Below are 13,677 nucleotides of genomic sequence, written 5' to 3'. Positions count from 1 at the left end.
TTGAGAACTGACTCCAGGACATCAGTGAAGTTTATGAAGGGTTCAGGTAGCCTGATTTCCTTTAAAGTCTCTAACCAGCCAACAAGTTGCCACAGCTTATCAAGTTTCTGTGTGAGAGCCAAGCCACAGAACTTAACTGCTAGCCTTAGGAGGCAGTTAGGATAATAGAAATGAGCCCTGCTCAGCTTTGCTCTGAATTAAGATGGGGGTTAGGCTGAGTTGTGTTATGTGGCATTTGCTTTCAGCTAGGAACATCCACCCAGACAGTTCCCACGAGTCAGCTGACAGTAATTTAACTACAACCCAAAACCTGTTTCTCTCTGCTGCTTCACAGAATCCTTGTTAATGAGTCAAAAAGTCTGGCAAACCCTAGTCAACACTTTCTATTCTGTGCTAAAAGGCTTAGGATGTTTCTGGGAAGGGGGGGTCTTCAAGTGCACCTGAGTCAAGTGTTGCTCTTTAGCCAGACAGAGGTGCTGCCAAGCCCCCATGACCTTGCCACTGTACTGCAAATGCTTAGGGGCTCATGAGAAGAAAATTAAGCCATGGATGGGTGGAATTTTGGTAGGATCTGATAGTGTAGAGATGGGGGAGGCCTATTTGTTCAAATTCTGGTCAACACTTGTATGAGCAGGTTAAAGGAAGTGTAGTCTTCCAGGTCACTTGACCTGAGGGCATTATTTGATTTGCAGAAAGAGATGATGTGCCTGTGTATAAGGCACAGCAGTTTAACAGGGAATGTTAGTCTTCATGCTAATAGGGGGATATTCTGCTTTCTTTGGTTTTGGACTTTGGTGTAGTAAATGATCAGGTTAGTTTAATGTCATGAACTCCAAACTTCGCTTCCTGAGCAAACTATGTGTTGGGTGTTGATATGTATCTGATGATGGTACAGACTTCTAGGCATCTAGGGAAAATATGTGTGAGTTGGTTGTTTAAAAAACATGCTTTGCACAAGGAGGTCCCACTAGCTCTATTGAATAACTTAAATTGTTTGGGTTTTGGTTTTGTTTTTTTTTTTTAATTTCCACAGAAAGGGCTTCATTTAGGAGCCTAAACCTTCATGCAGACTCTGTGAAAGGTTTCAACATGGGCCGAGCAATCAGCACTGGCAGCCTGGCCAGCAGCACTTTGAACCGCCTTGCCGTTCGACCTCTGTCTGTCCAGGCAGAGATTCTGAAGAGACTGTCCTGCTCTGAGCTCTCACTGTTCCAGCCACTCCCTGGCTCTTCAAGGGACAAAACCGAGAAGACTCCATGGGAGGAAAGACCCAGAGTTATGAGCAAGTCATTTCATGATTTGAGTCAGAGTCACATCTCCGTTTACCCCCCAAAGAAAAATATTATTACTGCTTTGGACTCTTCCCCTAAAAAAATAGAAGACATAATGGGAAGAGTCTTTCAGCAAATGCCAAAATTTGATACTGGATCAGCAGCAGGAGCACTAAAACCAAGCAAGTAAGAGTCTCTCTGACCACCCTGCAGTATCTTTGTGTACAGTCAATGTACATTTTGCATCAGTTTTGATTTATTATTCATACCATTATTTTATTACATTGATCCTTCCCTCTCCCAACTTCCTCTTCCCTCTGTCTGGTTCCCCTTCTCTCCTTCTCCCCTTTAAGTTCAAAATCTCATGCAGGTTTAAGTAGAAGCCCTGAAAGAAAGAAAAATGAATCAGACTCATCATCCATTGAAGATACCGGTCAAGCCTATGTTGTAGGTCAGCATGCAAAAAATAATATTACTGTATTTACTAACTAACCTCTAAAATTGCTTGGGGTGTAATGCTTTGATATGTTTATTAACCAATGGTAATATTTTGGTTTAAAAATTGGATCAGAATATCACATGTTAAAGTAATCCAGGCCAATTGCCTGTTGTTCCTGTATAATTGTTGCAGTGAATCAGAAAGATCCTCCTTTGGTCACCACCAGTCTGTACACAGGTGTGCAAAGGATTGGTACTTAAACAGTAGATGCTGTTGCAGAAATGGCACTTCAGGGTGCCATGTGATTGTATGGATCTTTTAATAGTTTGCTAATCTTCACAGTCTGCTTGTCAAGAGTGAACCTTTTTAGTGTTTTCTGTGGAAAGGATGTATGCAGTGAATTTTTTGGAAGTGACTCAGCTCAGTATAAACTGGCTATTGGCTAGCAGCTCTGAGCAGTAACTGCACAGGTTTTCTTGGTTTGTTTTTTTTTTTTTGTTCCAGTATAATAAATTAGGTACAGTTTTTCTGCATGCATTCAGTGTTTCACAAAAACACTTTTGTGGTGAAGTAAGCCACATGTACTTACTCCATTTCCTTGGCGAGGATTGGAGTGCACACAAGTAGTCTTACTAGGCAATAAAAATACAGAGTTCACATAAAAAAAAAATATTCAGAGCAGCTGAGTAGACTTAAAACTAATATGTTGGGTTACTGATCATTAATTTTTAATATCTGTGTGTTAGTTTCTGGTTCTAGAAGGTTCCCTGTTATAATAATGAAAACTACAATGACTGAAATATTTGCAGGCTTATCATGCTGTTCTGCTTTGCTGTAGTCACAGAACATCAGAAAAAGAGGAAGAAAGTTATGTTTATGGGGATGGGGGTCAGTATAAACAAATTCAATAAAAAGAAAAAAGCAAACAAAGCAGAGTGTAACATACCACATCTGCCCCACTGCCCTTGAAACAAGGAGTCACTTGGGAACCATGTTTTTTCAGTACTGAGAGCTTAAACTGCTAAAGAGTGAGATGAGGCATGCAGTTTCTGTAGTGACTGATTGCTTTTAGTTTTACAATTAATGTTAGCATGTGCTTACTCATAATCTTCTGAGCAGCAGTTCTGATAAGGATATTGACTCCATGTCAGGAAGTCCTGAGTCACACTGCCTATGCTGGGGGATGTACATTCTTTGCATGATGAAACTCATCAGACGAAACTTTAGAGTTCATAGGTTTGGAAAAAGCCAGGACTGCTTTCCTAAAAAGCTTGAATTATCTCACCTCATTTACTTTCATAACTAGGTATATTTATTATTTTATCCTCTTTAAAGTAGGGCTATATTTGCTTGGCATTGATAATTTCAAAGAAAATACTATTCTATATGCAAACCACTTTAAATAGAAATAGTTCAAATTGCTTGTTACTGCAGCAGCTTATTTTTTCCTTTAACCCCTGTTGTGTTGCTTTATTAAATTCAGCATATTTGGCTGACACTGCTAGAAAATTTAGTCTTGGACTTCATTACTTAAAGTTCCATTAATTTTATCTGAAGTTAACCATGGTTGTAAAGGCCAAACCTCTGTCTTTCCTTTAATTCATTGCCTTTGCATGAGCTACCATCTATCTGAACCTTGAATTATAACCAAAGTACATGAGTAATTTGGATTTGCTAATGCAAAACTAATTCTATGTTTATTTATTTTTAAAATAAGTAATCTGGTATTGTGAATGAGCTCATCTGTAAAGTCTGTAATACTTCTTAGTATTTTTTGTATTTAAAAAAATTAGGTAACAGTGTCTAATGTTTTCATTCATGTCACAGGTGTTAGCATGAATGCTTCAGAAAATCTTCTGTCATCAGCAGCATTAAAAGAGAGTGGTAAGTTGATAAGTAATATGCCTATAGAATTAATTCGGTCAGTTTGATTACCACTTGTCAAATGCTTTGCTGTTCCATCTGTCCTGTTTCTTCTTTTACCAATGCGTTTGCATCCTCCCAAACTGAGCAGGGCACATAAACACAGATCTAAATACTTAACTGAGACTAATGAAGTTGAAGATTCTAGGACTCAGTTGTGTTATTACTCCATGACACTATGCTTTTCTTGGGAGGAATAAAAAAATTTAACTGCTGAAGATGGGAATGAGTTATAAGGGTAGTGGAGGGTTTTTTCTCTATTTGGACATGGCTTAGAAGATGAAAGTTGGATGCACTAGATCAAAAAAACTTTTCAGGTTATCAGAGAAATAATATTTTTAAATGCAAAAATCTTCAAGGCAAATGTGAAGGGAAGTGTTCAGGTAGTGTCTAATCACAAAATGTTGGCTTTACAGTTGACTCTCTGCAAACAATACAGAATAGAGTTGCCACACCAGAGAGAGAGATCACTTTGGTGAACTTGAAAAAGGATGAAAAATTGGGCTTAGGTAAGTGACTTGAAAATTGTTGTTGATGTGTACTTCTAGAAGCCAAAAACAAACTAAAGTTTTCTGGTCTGTATTTAAGTATTTAGTGTAGAACTGAGGAAAGCAGTGCAGACAGTCGCTGGATTTTGAAGGCATTTAACATGCTGAAGCCTGGACTTTTTTGACAGTGCTTGCTGCTGATTTGTTGAGTGATGTTAAGCAAGTCTGTGTCTCAGTTTTTCCATGCTGTAAAAGTAGGATTATTCTTATGTTGTGAACTAATCATCCTGAAAGTTGGCCTTTAAAATTTATCTCTGTGTTTAATATAGAATTATGTCTAGGTAGACACTTCACAGCTGTGACAGCTGAAAAAAAAAAGACATAATAAAACCATTAGGAGCTAATTGTGGAGTGTTTTTCATACTCCTATAATATCAGATGGAACACTAATTTGAGGTTTAAGGAGCCTGGGAGATGAGACGTTTGCATTCCATTTCTTCCTCTACCACTGAGTTTTTTTCATAAACCTACATTATTTTTCCCTGTATGGGTAATGAAACATTTTGTGTCAATGTTGTGCTTTGGAAAGGTTCTCTAAAGTATCCTTAAGGACATTGTTCCGTTTGTCATTCAAAACAGGACTGTAATATAAATTCGAAGAGCCTACAAGACAGTAATACTTTCTGTTTACACTTCAGTGTAACTTAAGAGTTGACAAAAAAAAAGAAAGAATGTTAGAAGGAATGCACTGTTTCTCTTCTTTCTTCCCCATGCAATTTGTGGTACTTTGCTCTTTTAGCTGAAATAGTAGAAGACCTGATACGTTCTGGTTTTTCTTTTTTCATCTTGAACTTCCTTCTCAGGTTTACCTGGTAGAATGAGCAGAAATAAATTAGAAGGTTCATAGGAAAAGAGGGAGTTGTAGAACTCAGATCTTAAGACTAGGATCAAAAATTTCAGTGAAACATCTAACAATGGAGAAACCCAGAAATTTTTAAATGACAGAAAATAAATTTCATCTGATCAGTGAATGTGCATTTCATGTCATCTGTTTGTGTGTATCTTAGTCAGAAAGCTTTGCTATTTGAGATGTATTGTTTGGTTTTGCTTTACATTTAGTAGAATAACTAAGTTTTGTTACATGGACTTGTATTGTGTTAAGCTACACTGTGATCACTGACTTTTTTGCCTCCTTTGGGCCTTTTCTTGTAGGCTTTCAAATAGTTGGTGGAGAGAAGACAGGGAAACTTGATCTGGGAATTTTTATTCATTCAGTTATTCCTGGAGGGCCAGCTGATTTGGAAGGATCTCTAAAACCAGGTGAATAGTGTAAATAGCAAGAGATGTATACATGTAGGAAAAGGCCAAAGACTTATGCAGTATCACTTCTATCTATGACTGTTTTTTAATACTCAGTATTCATACTTTGGTTTTAGAAAAAGTGAATGTAACAATATACTACACCCATAACTGTAGTGGAGGAGGAGGAGTAAAATATCCCTTTTTTTATTCTCGTTTGCATATTGCTCATTTCACTTCTGATTTCTCCTTTTTTATCTGGATTTTTTTTACAGCATAAAATAAGGTAGAAATCATAATATGGAAAGGTTTGGCAAGTTTAAAAAGAGGAAATATAACCAGTTCTTGTGGTTTGGTCTGGGGTTTGGCACTTTTTTTTAATGATCGGGGTTCCCTTTTCCAGCATCACTTGAATTGTAGTAATTTTTAATCTGTGCATTGTGTACAGCTTTTCAGACCTGTGCTCTGTATTCTCACTGATGGATAAAAATGTGGATGTTAGATTTTATCTGAACAAACCCTTTTGTGCAGGACACCGACTAATATCCATAAACAGCACGAGTCTAGAAGGTGTCAGCCACCATGCAGCGCTGGAAATTCTGGAGAATGCCCCTGAAGACGTAACACTTGTTATCTCTCAGCCCAAGGACAAGCTATCCAAAGGTAGAGATCTGCAGTCCCTTCTGAGAGCAACCCTAGCTTGTATAGGCTTGAAATAGTGTTCTGGGGCAGAATGAAGTGTGTTATGGTGACCTTTGGTGAGGACACACTGGCTGCAATAAACAGAAATGTTCTGCATAATATGAAGGGGTAAAACCTTACATGGTTGTAAGCTGAGAAATTCGTGTCATGCTGCAGATAAGATGTTACCAGCTCCTGATGACTGTCTTGTCTCCTGGTTTTCAGCATCGTCTAACACTGCTCATATCAGTAATGGACCCAGGGGTTATTTGAGGAGGCCATCGTCGGTGCAGGACAATGAGGCAGAGTCCTCTTCAGAAGAACACAACCGGTCCCGAGGTCTCCAGAGGCCTGTTTCGGGGAGCTTGTCTGGCTTGTCAGCAGGCAAGCGGGATGGAAGCATGAGCTCCCAGGATTCCAGAACTGAGAGTGCCAGCCTGTCTCAGAGCCAGCCAGCCAGCTTCTTTGGCAAACGTGCCAGTGGTAGAGCCCAGCAGGATCCTCAGCTTTACAGTGATTTCCAGGCTGGGGTTTCTAAAATGAATGAGAAGAGAAGATCCTCATCAGACAGTACTCGAACAAAAAATAAAAGGCCTGGGGTAGTGGAGCCTGTGGAATATTCTGACCGAGGGGATTCTGACATGGATGAAGCAACTTACTCCGGCAGTCAGGAACAACAGCCAGCTAAAAAGGCATAGTGGATTTCATATGAATATTTCCCATCAGTATGGTAGTGGTAGTAAAATAGCTGTTACTGGGTGTGAATAAGTTGAAAGAATGTGGGGAAACAACAGCCTAGCCTAGTGTGCAGGAAATGCTAGTAGCTAATTTCTAATAGCTTGGTGATTTTGTTCAAAATAAGTGGAGGAAATACCTTCTGTAACTTGAACCAACTTTCCAGCTATCCAATGTCACAAGATGGACATGTCTTAATAGAGGCAGATTGTCCTTTGGGATGAATGTACAGGGCACTTGATGAGGCTGTAGGAAACCTCCTTTCAATTTTGTGTGTTTGTCCAATATGATCATAATCTAGTGACTATCCCTAGAGGTAAGTCTATTCACCTGGCAGATTAATTAAGTTTTTCATAGATTAAAGTAGGAGTGATGCATCTGGACTGGGTAGCAGCAGAACTCATTGTCTTTTGGGATCGATCTAATCTGTGGAAAACTGCTTGTGTAGTAAAGTTCTGCAGGGAGCCATGCTCTGATCAGAGACAGCCTGCTGCTTCACCTTTCCAAAAGAGCACAGCAGCAAGTACTGCAAATTAATTTTCAACTTACATTCATTCCTCTTTTCAGCAGATGGAGGTTATTCAAGTAAGTTGTGGCAGTTCCTGCAAATTAATCCAGCAGACTTTAGGCTGCCGTAATACTGAAATATTGAAATACTGTAGTGTTGGTATTCTGTGGCCAACTCATTTTGACAATAAAGACTTGGTTGCTAAATGCCAAGCATATTTATGTGCTAGTGACCCCTAAGAATCTTACTAATTGGTACTTTGCCACGTGGACTCCTTCTGGCTGTGTCTGATTGAAACCCCCACCCTTTAGGGTCTTAGCTGTACAGGTCTGTTCTAATGGTGAATCACTGTCTCTTTTTGTTTTGTTTGTTTCTTTTTCTTTCTCCTTTTTTTTTCTTAATAAAGGAATCTTTCTCAGCGAATACAGCAAACAAAGTGAATTCTAAAAAGGCTACTGCAGCACTTCTAAAACCTGGAGATATCTTTGAGGTTGAACTAGCCAAAAAAGATAACGGCTTGGGAATAAGTGTCACGGTACTGTTTGACAAGGTTTTTAGATGTTTTCTCTTTTTCTCTACTCCCAGCAACCCATTAAATTGCTAAATTACAAGGAAGCAAAATACTTTCTGAAGTCACTGTTCAGTATATAGTTTTACTGATGTGTGATTAATCTTAACCAAAGCTAAAACATAATAGTATTTTATATCCCTTTTCTTGTCATCTGCCCTTTAAGTAATTCTTGTTTTTTGTTTTATGGTGGAGCCCCAAAGTCCTTATAGACTCTTATCACAGATGCTGCTTTGTGAGTACAAAAAGCAAGATGGTCTTTGTCCCTTGCTACCCAATACTGTGGCAAATTTACAAGGGAAGAAATGAGGCCCTCCCTGGCTGGCACTGCAGGCAGTGGAAGGGGTAGTGGGTTATTTAAGAAACTCCATGCATGCTCACATGCATATACCATGTTCAGTGTTCTCCCTCTGCTGGATAAAAGGAAGAAAAACCAGACACCACTTAAATCCAAATGAGGCCTGGCTGACACTGCTTTCTTGCAACATGAGACAAAAAATATTTTTTAGGACTAATTTTGGGCTATAAGATTTTGAAGGTAGTTTTATGTTGAGGGCCTGTCATACTGCAAAGTGACACTTCAGGGAAGAATAGAATAATTCATAACTGAAATGCACACATTTCCCACTGCTCTTATCCTTGTATTAAAAAATGCATTTCGATATTTTTAATATTCAACTATTTTTTCTGGTTAATTGATCACCAGACTACATGGCAATTTGAAAAAGGAAAAGTTGCTTAAATTATAAGAATAGAAAACAGTTTTATAGCTGTACTTGGGATCTGTTGGCTTTCATGTGCTGTTTATACCTAGCACTAAGTTGGCCTTTTCCCAAACATGGCCTTACGGATAAGCATGTAAGTGGAGCACCAGTTTGCAAGCCTAGCACATTTTTCATGTTTATGGCTAGTATTGTAAGAGGAGCAGAATGAAATTCTGTTATCTTAGCATCCCAGCCTGTTCAAAGTCATGTGGCTTTGTCAAGCTTATAACTTGAGACAGTTGGAGGAACAAAGGTTCAGCAGGAATTTGTTACTGAGTAACACCAGGCCTGCTGTGTGCATTGGCTTTGTAGCAGATGTCAGAAGATACCAGTTGATGCAAAGGGTTCCCCTAAAGAGTGAGCTGGTGGTATCTTTATTGACCTTTGCTTTTTTGGTCTGCATTCTGCCCCTACATTGCAATACTGTACAGTGGTGATGAGGAGAGGTGTGAAATCAACTGTTTTAAGTTTTCACATGTTTCACTGTGTGCTTTGGGAGTGAACTTTGATAGTGTTGGTCTCCCTCTTCCCTCCAAGTCTGTGGAGCAGCAGCGAGCCAGAATCACACAGCAGTTTGGGATGGAAGGGATGTTTAAAGATCATCTAGTCCAACCCCTCTGCAATCAGCAGAAAGGCTGAGGCCCTCCAAAAACAATGTCAGTTCAGCCTAAGCAAATTTTTTTTCAGCTGAGACCTTCAAAGTTGTCAGAGCTAGGAGAAAGCAGCACTCCTTAATTGCCTGTTACATAAGAGAAGTTGTATTGGAGTATGACACTGCATGGGTGTGCACCTTCTGCTTTGGCATGCTGTGCTCCTGCACATCTCTGAGCTTTGGTATGCATGCAAGCATGTGAAGTCTGACATAATGCAGACACATTTCTGCTGAAGGACATTTGTTTGTGTTGGATGCATTTGCACTGTCATGCATTGTATTTTTATAATCTTCCCACCCCAGTTTCACTTCAAGTAAATTGCATGACTGCAAAGAACATGCTTGGTATAACATTTTGGTTTTGATAGTTTACCTGTTTTTTCTACATGCCCATAGCCCACATGCTTCCTAAGTATAGTTTTCCTTGTGTGACACTGTGTTTAATTATTAAGTATTCTAACTGCAAAAAGACTAACAACCCTATTTTTGCTTTCTCTTTAGGGTGGTGTCAATACTAGCATAAGGCATGGTGGTATTTATGTGAAAGCGATTATTCCCAATGGAGCAGCTGAAGCAGATGGCAGAATAGAAAAAGGTAGTATTCCCATTCTTTCACTTGGAACTCACAATGTGAAAAAAAGGGCAGAAAACTGTCTATGGTGGACTTGACAATTACCTGTGGCCTAGAAACAAGAACTCTTGTTTGCCTCCTGTTATTTTACCGTTTTTGCTGGGGAGAAGAGCTGTTCTTCTAAGCTACTGCAGTTGTCATTTTAAATATGACCTTGATAGGTAATTCTGCAGGTGCAGATTAAAAAAAATAGTGTAGAATAACTGTAGAAGCAGCAGTGCTGGGACTGTGGAGGGGAAAAATAGGAGATAGTCTGCTGGATTTCTATTTTCTATAGCAGCTTGTGTTAATGGAGAAATGCCTCTCTGTTCCAAATATGGAGAGAGAGGCCTTTGTATTATTTGTGATCTTCTTACTGGGCATGCCTGGCAACTCAGTACAGAAAATGCGGTAATTGTTACAAGTCTTCTTGTTTGTGAGCCAGACCACATTCTTTACTGAAGTGACAATTTCCACTGTAGAGTTAAGATTTCTTTCTAATAAAAGAATCTGAGCTTTGTGACAGATTGTTATTCTGTTGGTTAGCACTAATTTTGACATGGGATTATTTCATAGAATCATAGAATTGTTTGGACTGGAAAAGACCTTTGAGTCCAACCATATAGTTTGTTTGCTAAGTTCTCCTCTTGACTCAGAGTATGGAGAAGAGGGAGAATTTATGTAAAAAACTGTCCTTGTTAGCTGAGACTTGAAGATTTCTGTGCATCGTAGATGTTTTGTAGGTGACGTTCTGCTTATTTTTTCTTAAATTATTTATCATTTGTAGGTGACCGTGTGCTCTCTGTCAATGGGATTAGTTTGGAAGGTGCTACCCATAAGCAAGCTGTTGAAACACTGCGAAACACTGGACAGGTAAGTGGCTGCTGGTTCTACTCCTATCTGTAGTAAACCAGTTCTTCATGAATGAAAAGAGACTGGAAATTCTCTGGAAAAGAGACTGAACTTCTCCCCAGTGTCATAATCACTTCAGGTGTGCTTTCTCAGACTCCTTGGATCCTGGCCCACAGATCTTGCTTCCCACCCACTCTTGTGAAATTCTGGCTCTGTGTATGGGTGAGGTCTGTACGGAACTGGTTTCTCCCAGTTTCTGGCCTTCCTAGGAAGCAAGCCTGGGTGCACGAACTGGAAAGCAGGTGTAGCAGCATGCTGCAGTTCTGAGCCACTGAGGAGACAAGGACCTCCATGTTTGCATGCTACACTGGTAGCTTTACTTGAGTCTTGGTCTTTTTGGATAGCACTTCATTCTGTTTAGTGAGTCTCCTCATTTAATAGTGCTATTATTTACCTGAAAATCGTGATTGAATGTACACATTCAGAACTGCTAAGGACTACTATGTGTGTTCACTTTGTAAAATGCTTATAACTTTATTTCCTGTACAAATGTGAAAATTACACTATCTTTGACACTTCTGAACACTCCCACAGCTTTATTGGAAGAAAACCCCTTCTTACTGTGTGTGGGCAAGTATCTTGCAATTTCATTAGTGCATTTTGGAGGTTTTCACTTAACAATCCTTAAAAAATAAGGAACAAATGAGGACATATAGGGAGAGGAGTGTCTATAAAATCTGCTGCTGTAAAACTTAGGACTCTGACAAGGTAGAACAAAACCCTGTGCTATCTCCATTACTGTTGCCATTTAACTGGAGAATGTTTCATCTCTTTAGGTGGTGCATCTGCTATTGGAAAAAGGTCAGCTTTCAGGGGCTAAGGCTCACACTTCAGCAACACCCCAGTGCACATCTCTAAATCAGGTGGGGCGTTGTGAGTCACAGGAGAACCCAGCGGCAGCATCTGCAAATGCCAAAGATTACAGCTTTGTCACTGCAGGTCAGGTCACATGGAATAATTGTCTTAACTGTCAAAGCATCCTTTAGCTTCATGATAGTTTTCTTCAGTTCTTAGAACAGCAGGAGCTGAAGCTGGTAGAAATAAATACCAAGCCCCTGCACATATTGCTGTCTCTTTCTTTGTGCTGTTGCATTTGTTTTTAAGATTTCCCTTCACATCTTGGTTACTTTGTTTGGCAACTATTAGCTGTTCACTCTCTCACTGTTTCTTGTTTCCCAGTTTCACCAGTCTTAACATGCCAAGTCGCTGTAGCTGGTGTTGCTAAGAGTGCCAAAGGGAGATTAAGATAATTAGATACATATGCCCTGTACGTCCTGCAGTTCCTGTCTAGGTGAGAGAAGACATGAAGAGCTACATGAAGTGAGCAGCTGACTAGGGGTTGACATATTTCAACCTCTTCTGCTGGTGACTTGTGAGAGTGAAGGGAAGCCTACCCTGATGATGAAACCACTGCGGATACCTTTGGGTCCTCTTCTGTGGGATTTATCCTGTCTGCCAGGAACTCCAGTTGCTGCTCTTGCTAATGTCTGATCAATGACCCCAGTGTCACTCAGGGCTTCAAAAGGCTCCTTAATGGACTTCCTGGGGAATAGTACTTTCGAGACACTCTGCCTTTCTGTGTATTGATATTGTCAGTGCAAATGAGCAGACTGAGAAGTCATGATTACTTTGTCTCTTTACCTTGGAGGGATCTTTTAGGTAACACTTTTGGTCAATAAAGTGGGAGAATCTTGTGAGGAGGAGATTGTGCATTGTCGTGTTTGGAATAAGAGCTCCAGACACTTTTTTTCATGGCCATTGTGATGCACAAAATAATAAGTTAATGATCCTTTTGCAGAGAACACATTTGAGGTAAAGCTGTTGAAGAATAGCTCGGGCCTTGGGTTCAGCTTCTGCCGTGAAGACAACCTTACCCCAGAGCAACTGGGATCAACTATTGTGAGGGTGAAAAAGCTCTTCCCTGGGCAGCCTGCTGCAGAAAGTGGGCAAATAGAAATTGGGGATGTCATTCTGAAAGTCAACGGGGCATCTCTAAAGGGATTATCGCAGCAGGTTTGTATCTTTAGTAGTGAAACTCATACTGTGGTAGTTCTGCAGGTCTTGAGGCAGCTGTAACTAACAATGAATGCCACTGTGGTTATAGGAAGTCATCTCTGCTCTGAGGGGAACATCTCCAGAAGTCTCTCTTCTCCTTTGTCGGCCACCATCTGGAATACTGCCAGACATCGATCCTTCATTGTTGGTAAGATGTATGACTGGTGGGGTTTTTTGTTTGTTTTTAGTTGTTTGCTATTTAAGGTTTTTTGATTAGATCTGGTGTGTGAGTTAGTTAAATGGAAGGTGCAGATGAAAAAATGGGGAGGGTGCTCACATAGATGTGGTTCTTGGAGTGAATCCCTTAGGAGTGCACTAAGCATTTTGTGGATATCTGAAAGGAAGGCAGGGCTTTAATAATTTTTTCCTCCATTTTGTGACTTAAGGGATGGGAAATTGGTTTAATACACTGTTTCTGTGGCAGAAATTTCTTTGCAGCCCAGTGGTTTGAATTCGATATCAAACAGAGATTGGGTATTTCTGTGATTCTCTGAGGGATATTGTGCAAAACACCAGTTTGTCTGGTGCTGATGCATGTGAAAACAGGGAAATGGTTGCCATATTTACTTGAAATTAGAGGTGTCCCAAAGAATATTTTTGAAATGTTCCAATAAATAAATTGAGAGAACAGAAGACCATTTTATGGTACTTTGAAGAGGTGAAAATTAAATGTGTTTTAGCACAATAGAATATAGAGGACAATTTGCCTGAAAGTTAGGCTTTCCATAATAAAGGAAAGTGTAAAACTAGTGGAGACAAGTCCTCAGTTTAA

At 39.7% G+C, this 13,677-nt stretch overlaps 1 protein-coding gene across 7 annotated transcripts in view; it reads left to right on the top strand.

The window, feature by feature from the left end:
* The window catches only part of PTPN13 (protein tyrosine phosphatase non-receptor type 13), a 114,086-nt gene that overhangs the window by 81,311 nt on the left and 19,098 nt on the right, over nt 1-13,677 (top strand). For 6 of the 7 annotated variants that reach the window (XM_071555751.1, XM_071555753.1, XM_071555746.1 and 3 more), the window contains exons 18-30: nt 1,034-1,457; nt 1,625-1,722; nt 3,538-3,594; nt 4,050-4,142; nt 5,334-5,441; nt 5,952-6,083; nt 6,327-6,793; nt 7,751-7,894; nt 9,830-9,923; nt 10,726-10,811; nt 11,627-11,789; nt 12,649-12,863; nt 12,955-13,053. In XM_071555751.1, coding sequence (XP_071411852.1) covers nt 1,034-1,457; nt 1,625-1,722; nt 3,538-3,594; nt 4,050-4,142; nt 5,334-5,441; nt 5,952-6,083; nt 6,327-6,793; nt 7,751-7,894; nt 9,830-9,923; nt 10,726-10,811; nt 11,627-11,789; nt 12,649-12,863; nt 12,955-13,053 — 2,180 coding nt within the window. The remainder of the gene's footprint in view (nt 1-1,033; nt 1,458-1,624; nt 1,723-3,537; nt 3,595-4,049; nt 4,143-5,333; nt 5,442-5,951; nt 6,084-6,326; nt 6,794-7,750; nt 7,895-9,829; nt 9,924-10,725; nt 10,812-11,626; nt 11,790-12,648; nt 12,864-12,954; nt 13,054-13,677) is intronic. The other variant, XM_071555752.1, reaches the window with a different exon arrangement.

The sequence above is a fragment of the Pithys albifrons genome, chromosome 5 (assembly GCF_047495875.1).
Source record: "Pithys albifrons albifrons isolate INPA30051 chromosome 5, PitAlb_v1, whole genome shotgun sequence".
Lineage (NCBI taxonomy): Eukaryota > Metazoa > Chordata > Aves > Passeriformes > Thamnophilidae > Pithys > Pithys albifrons.
This window is presented reverse-complemented; position numbering and strand designations above follow the sequence as displayed.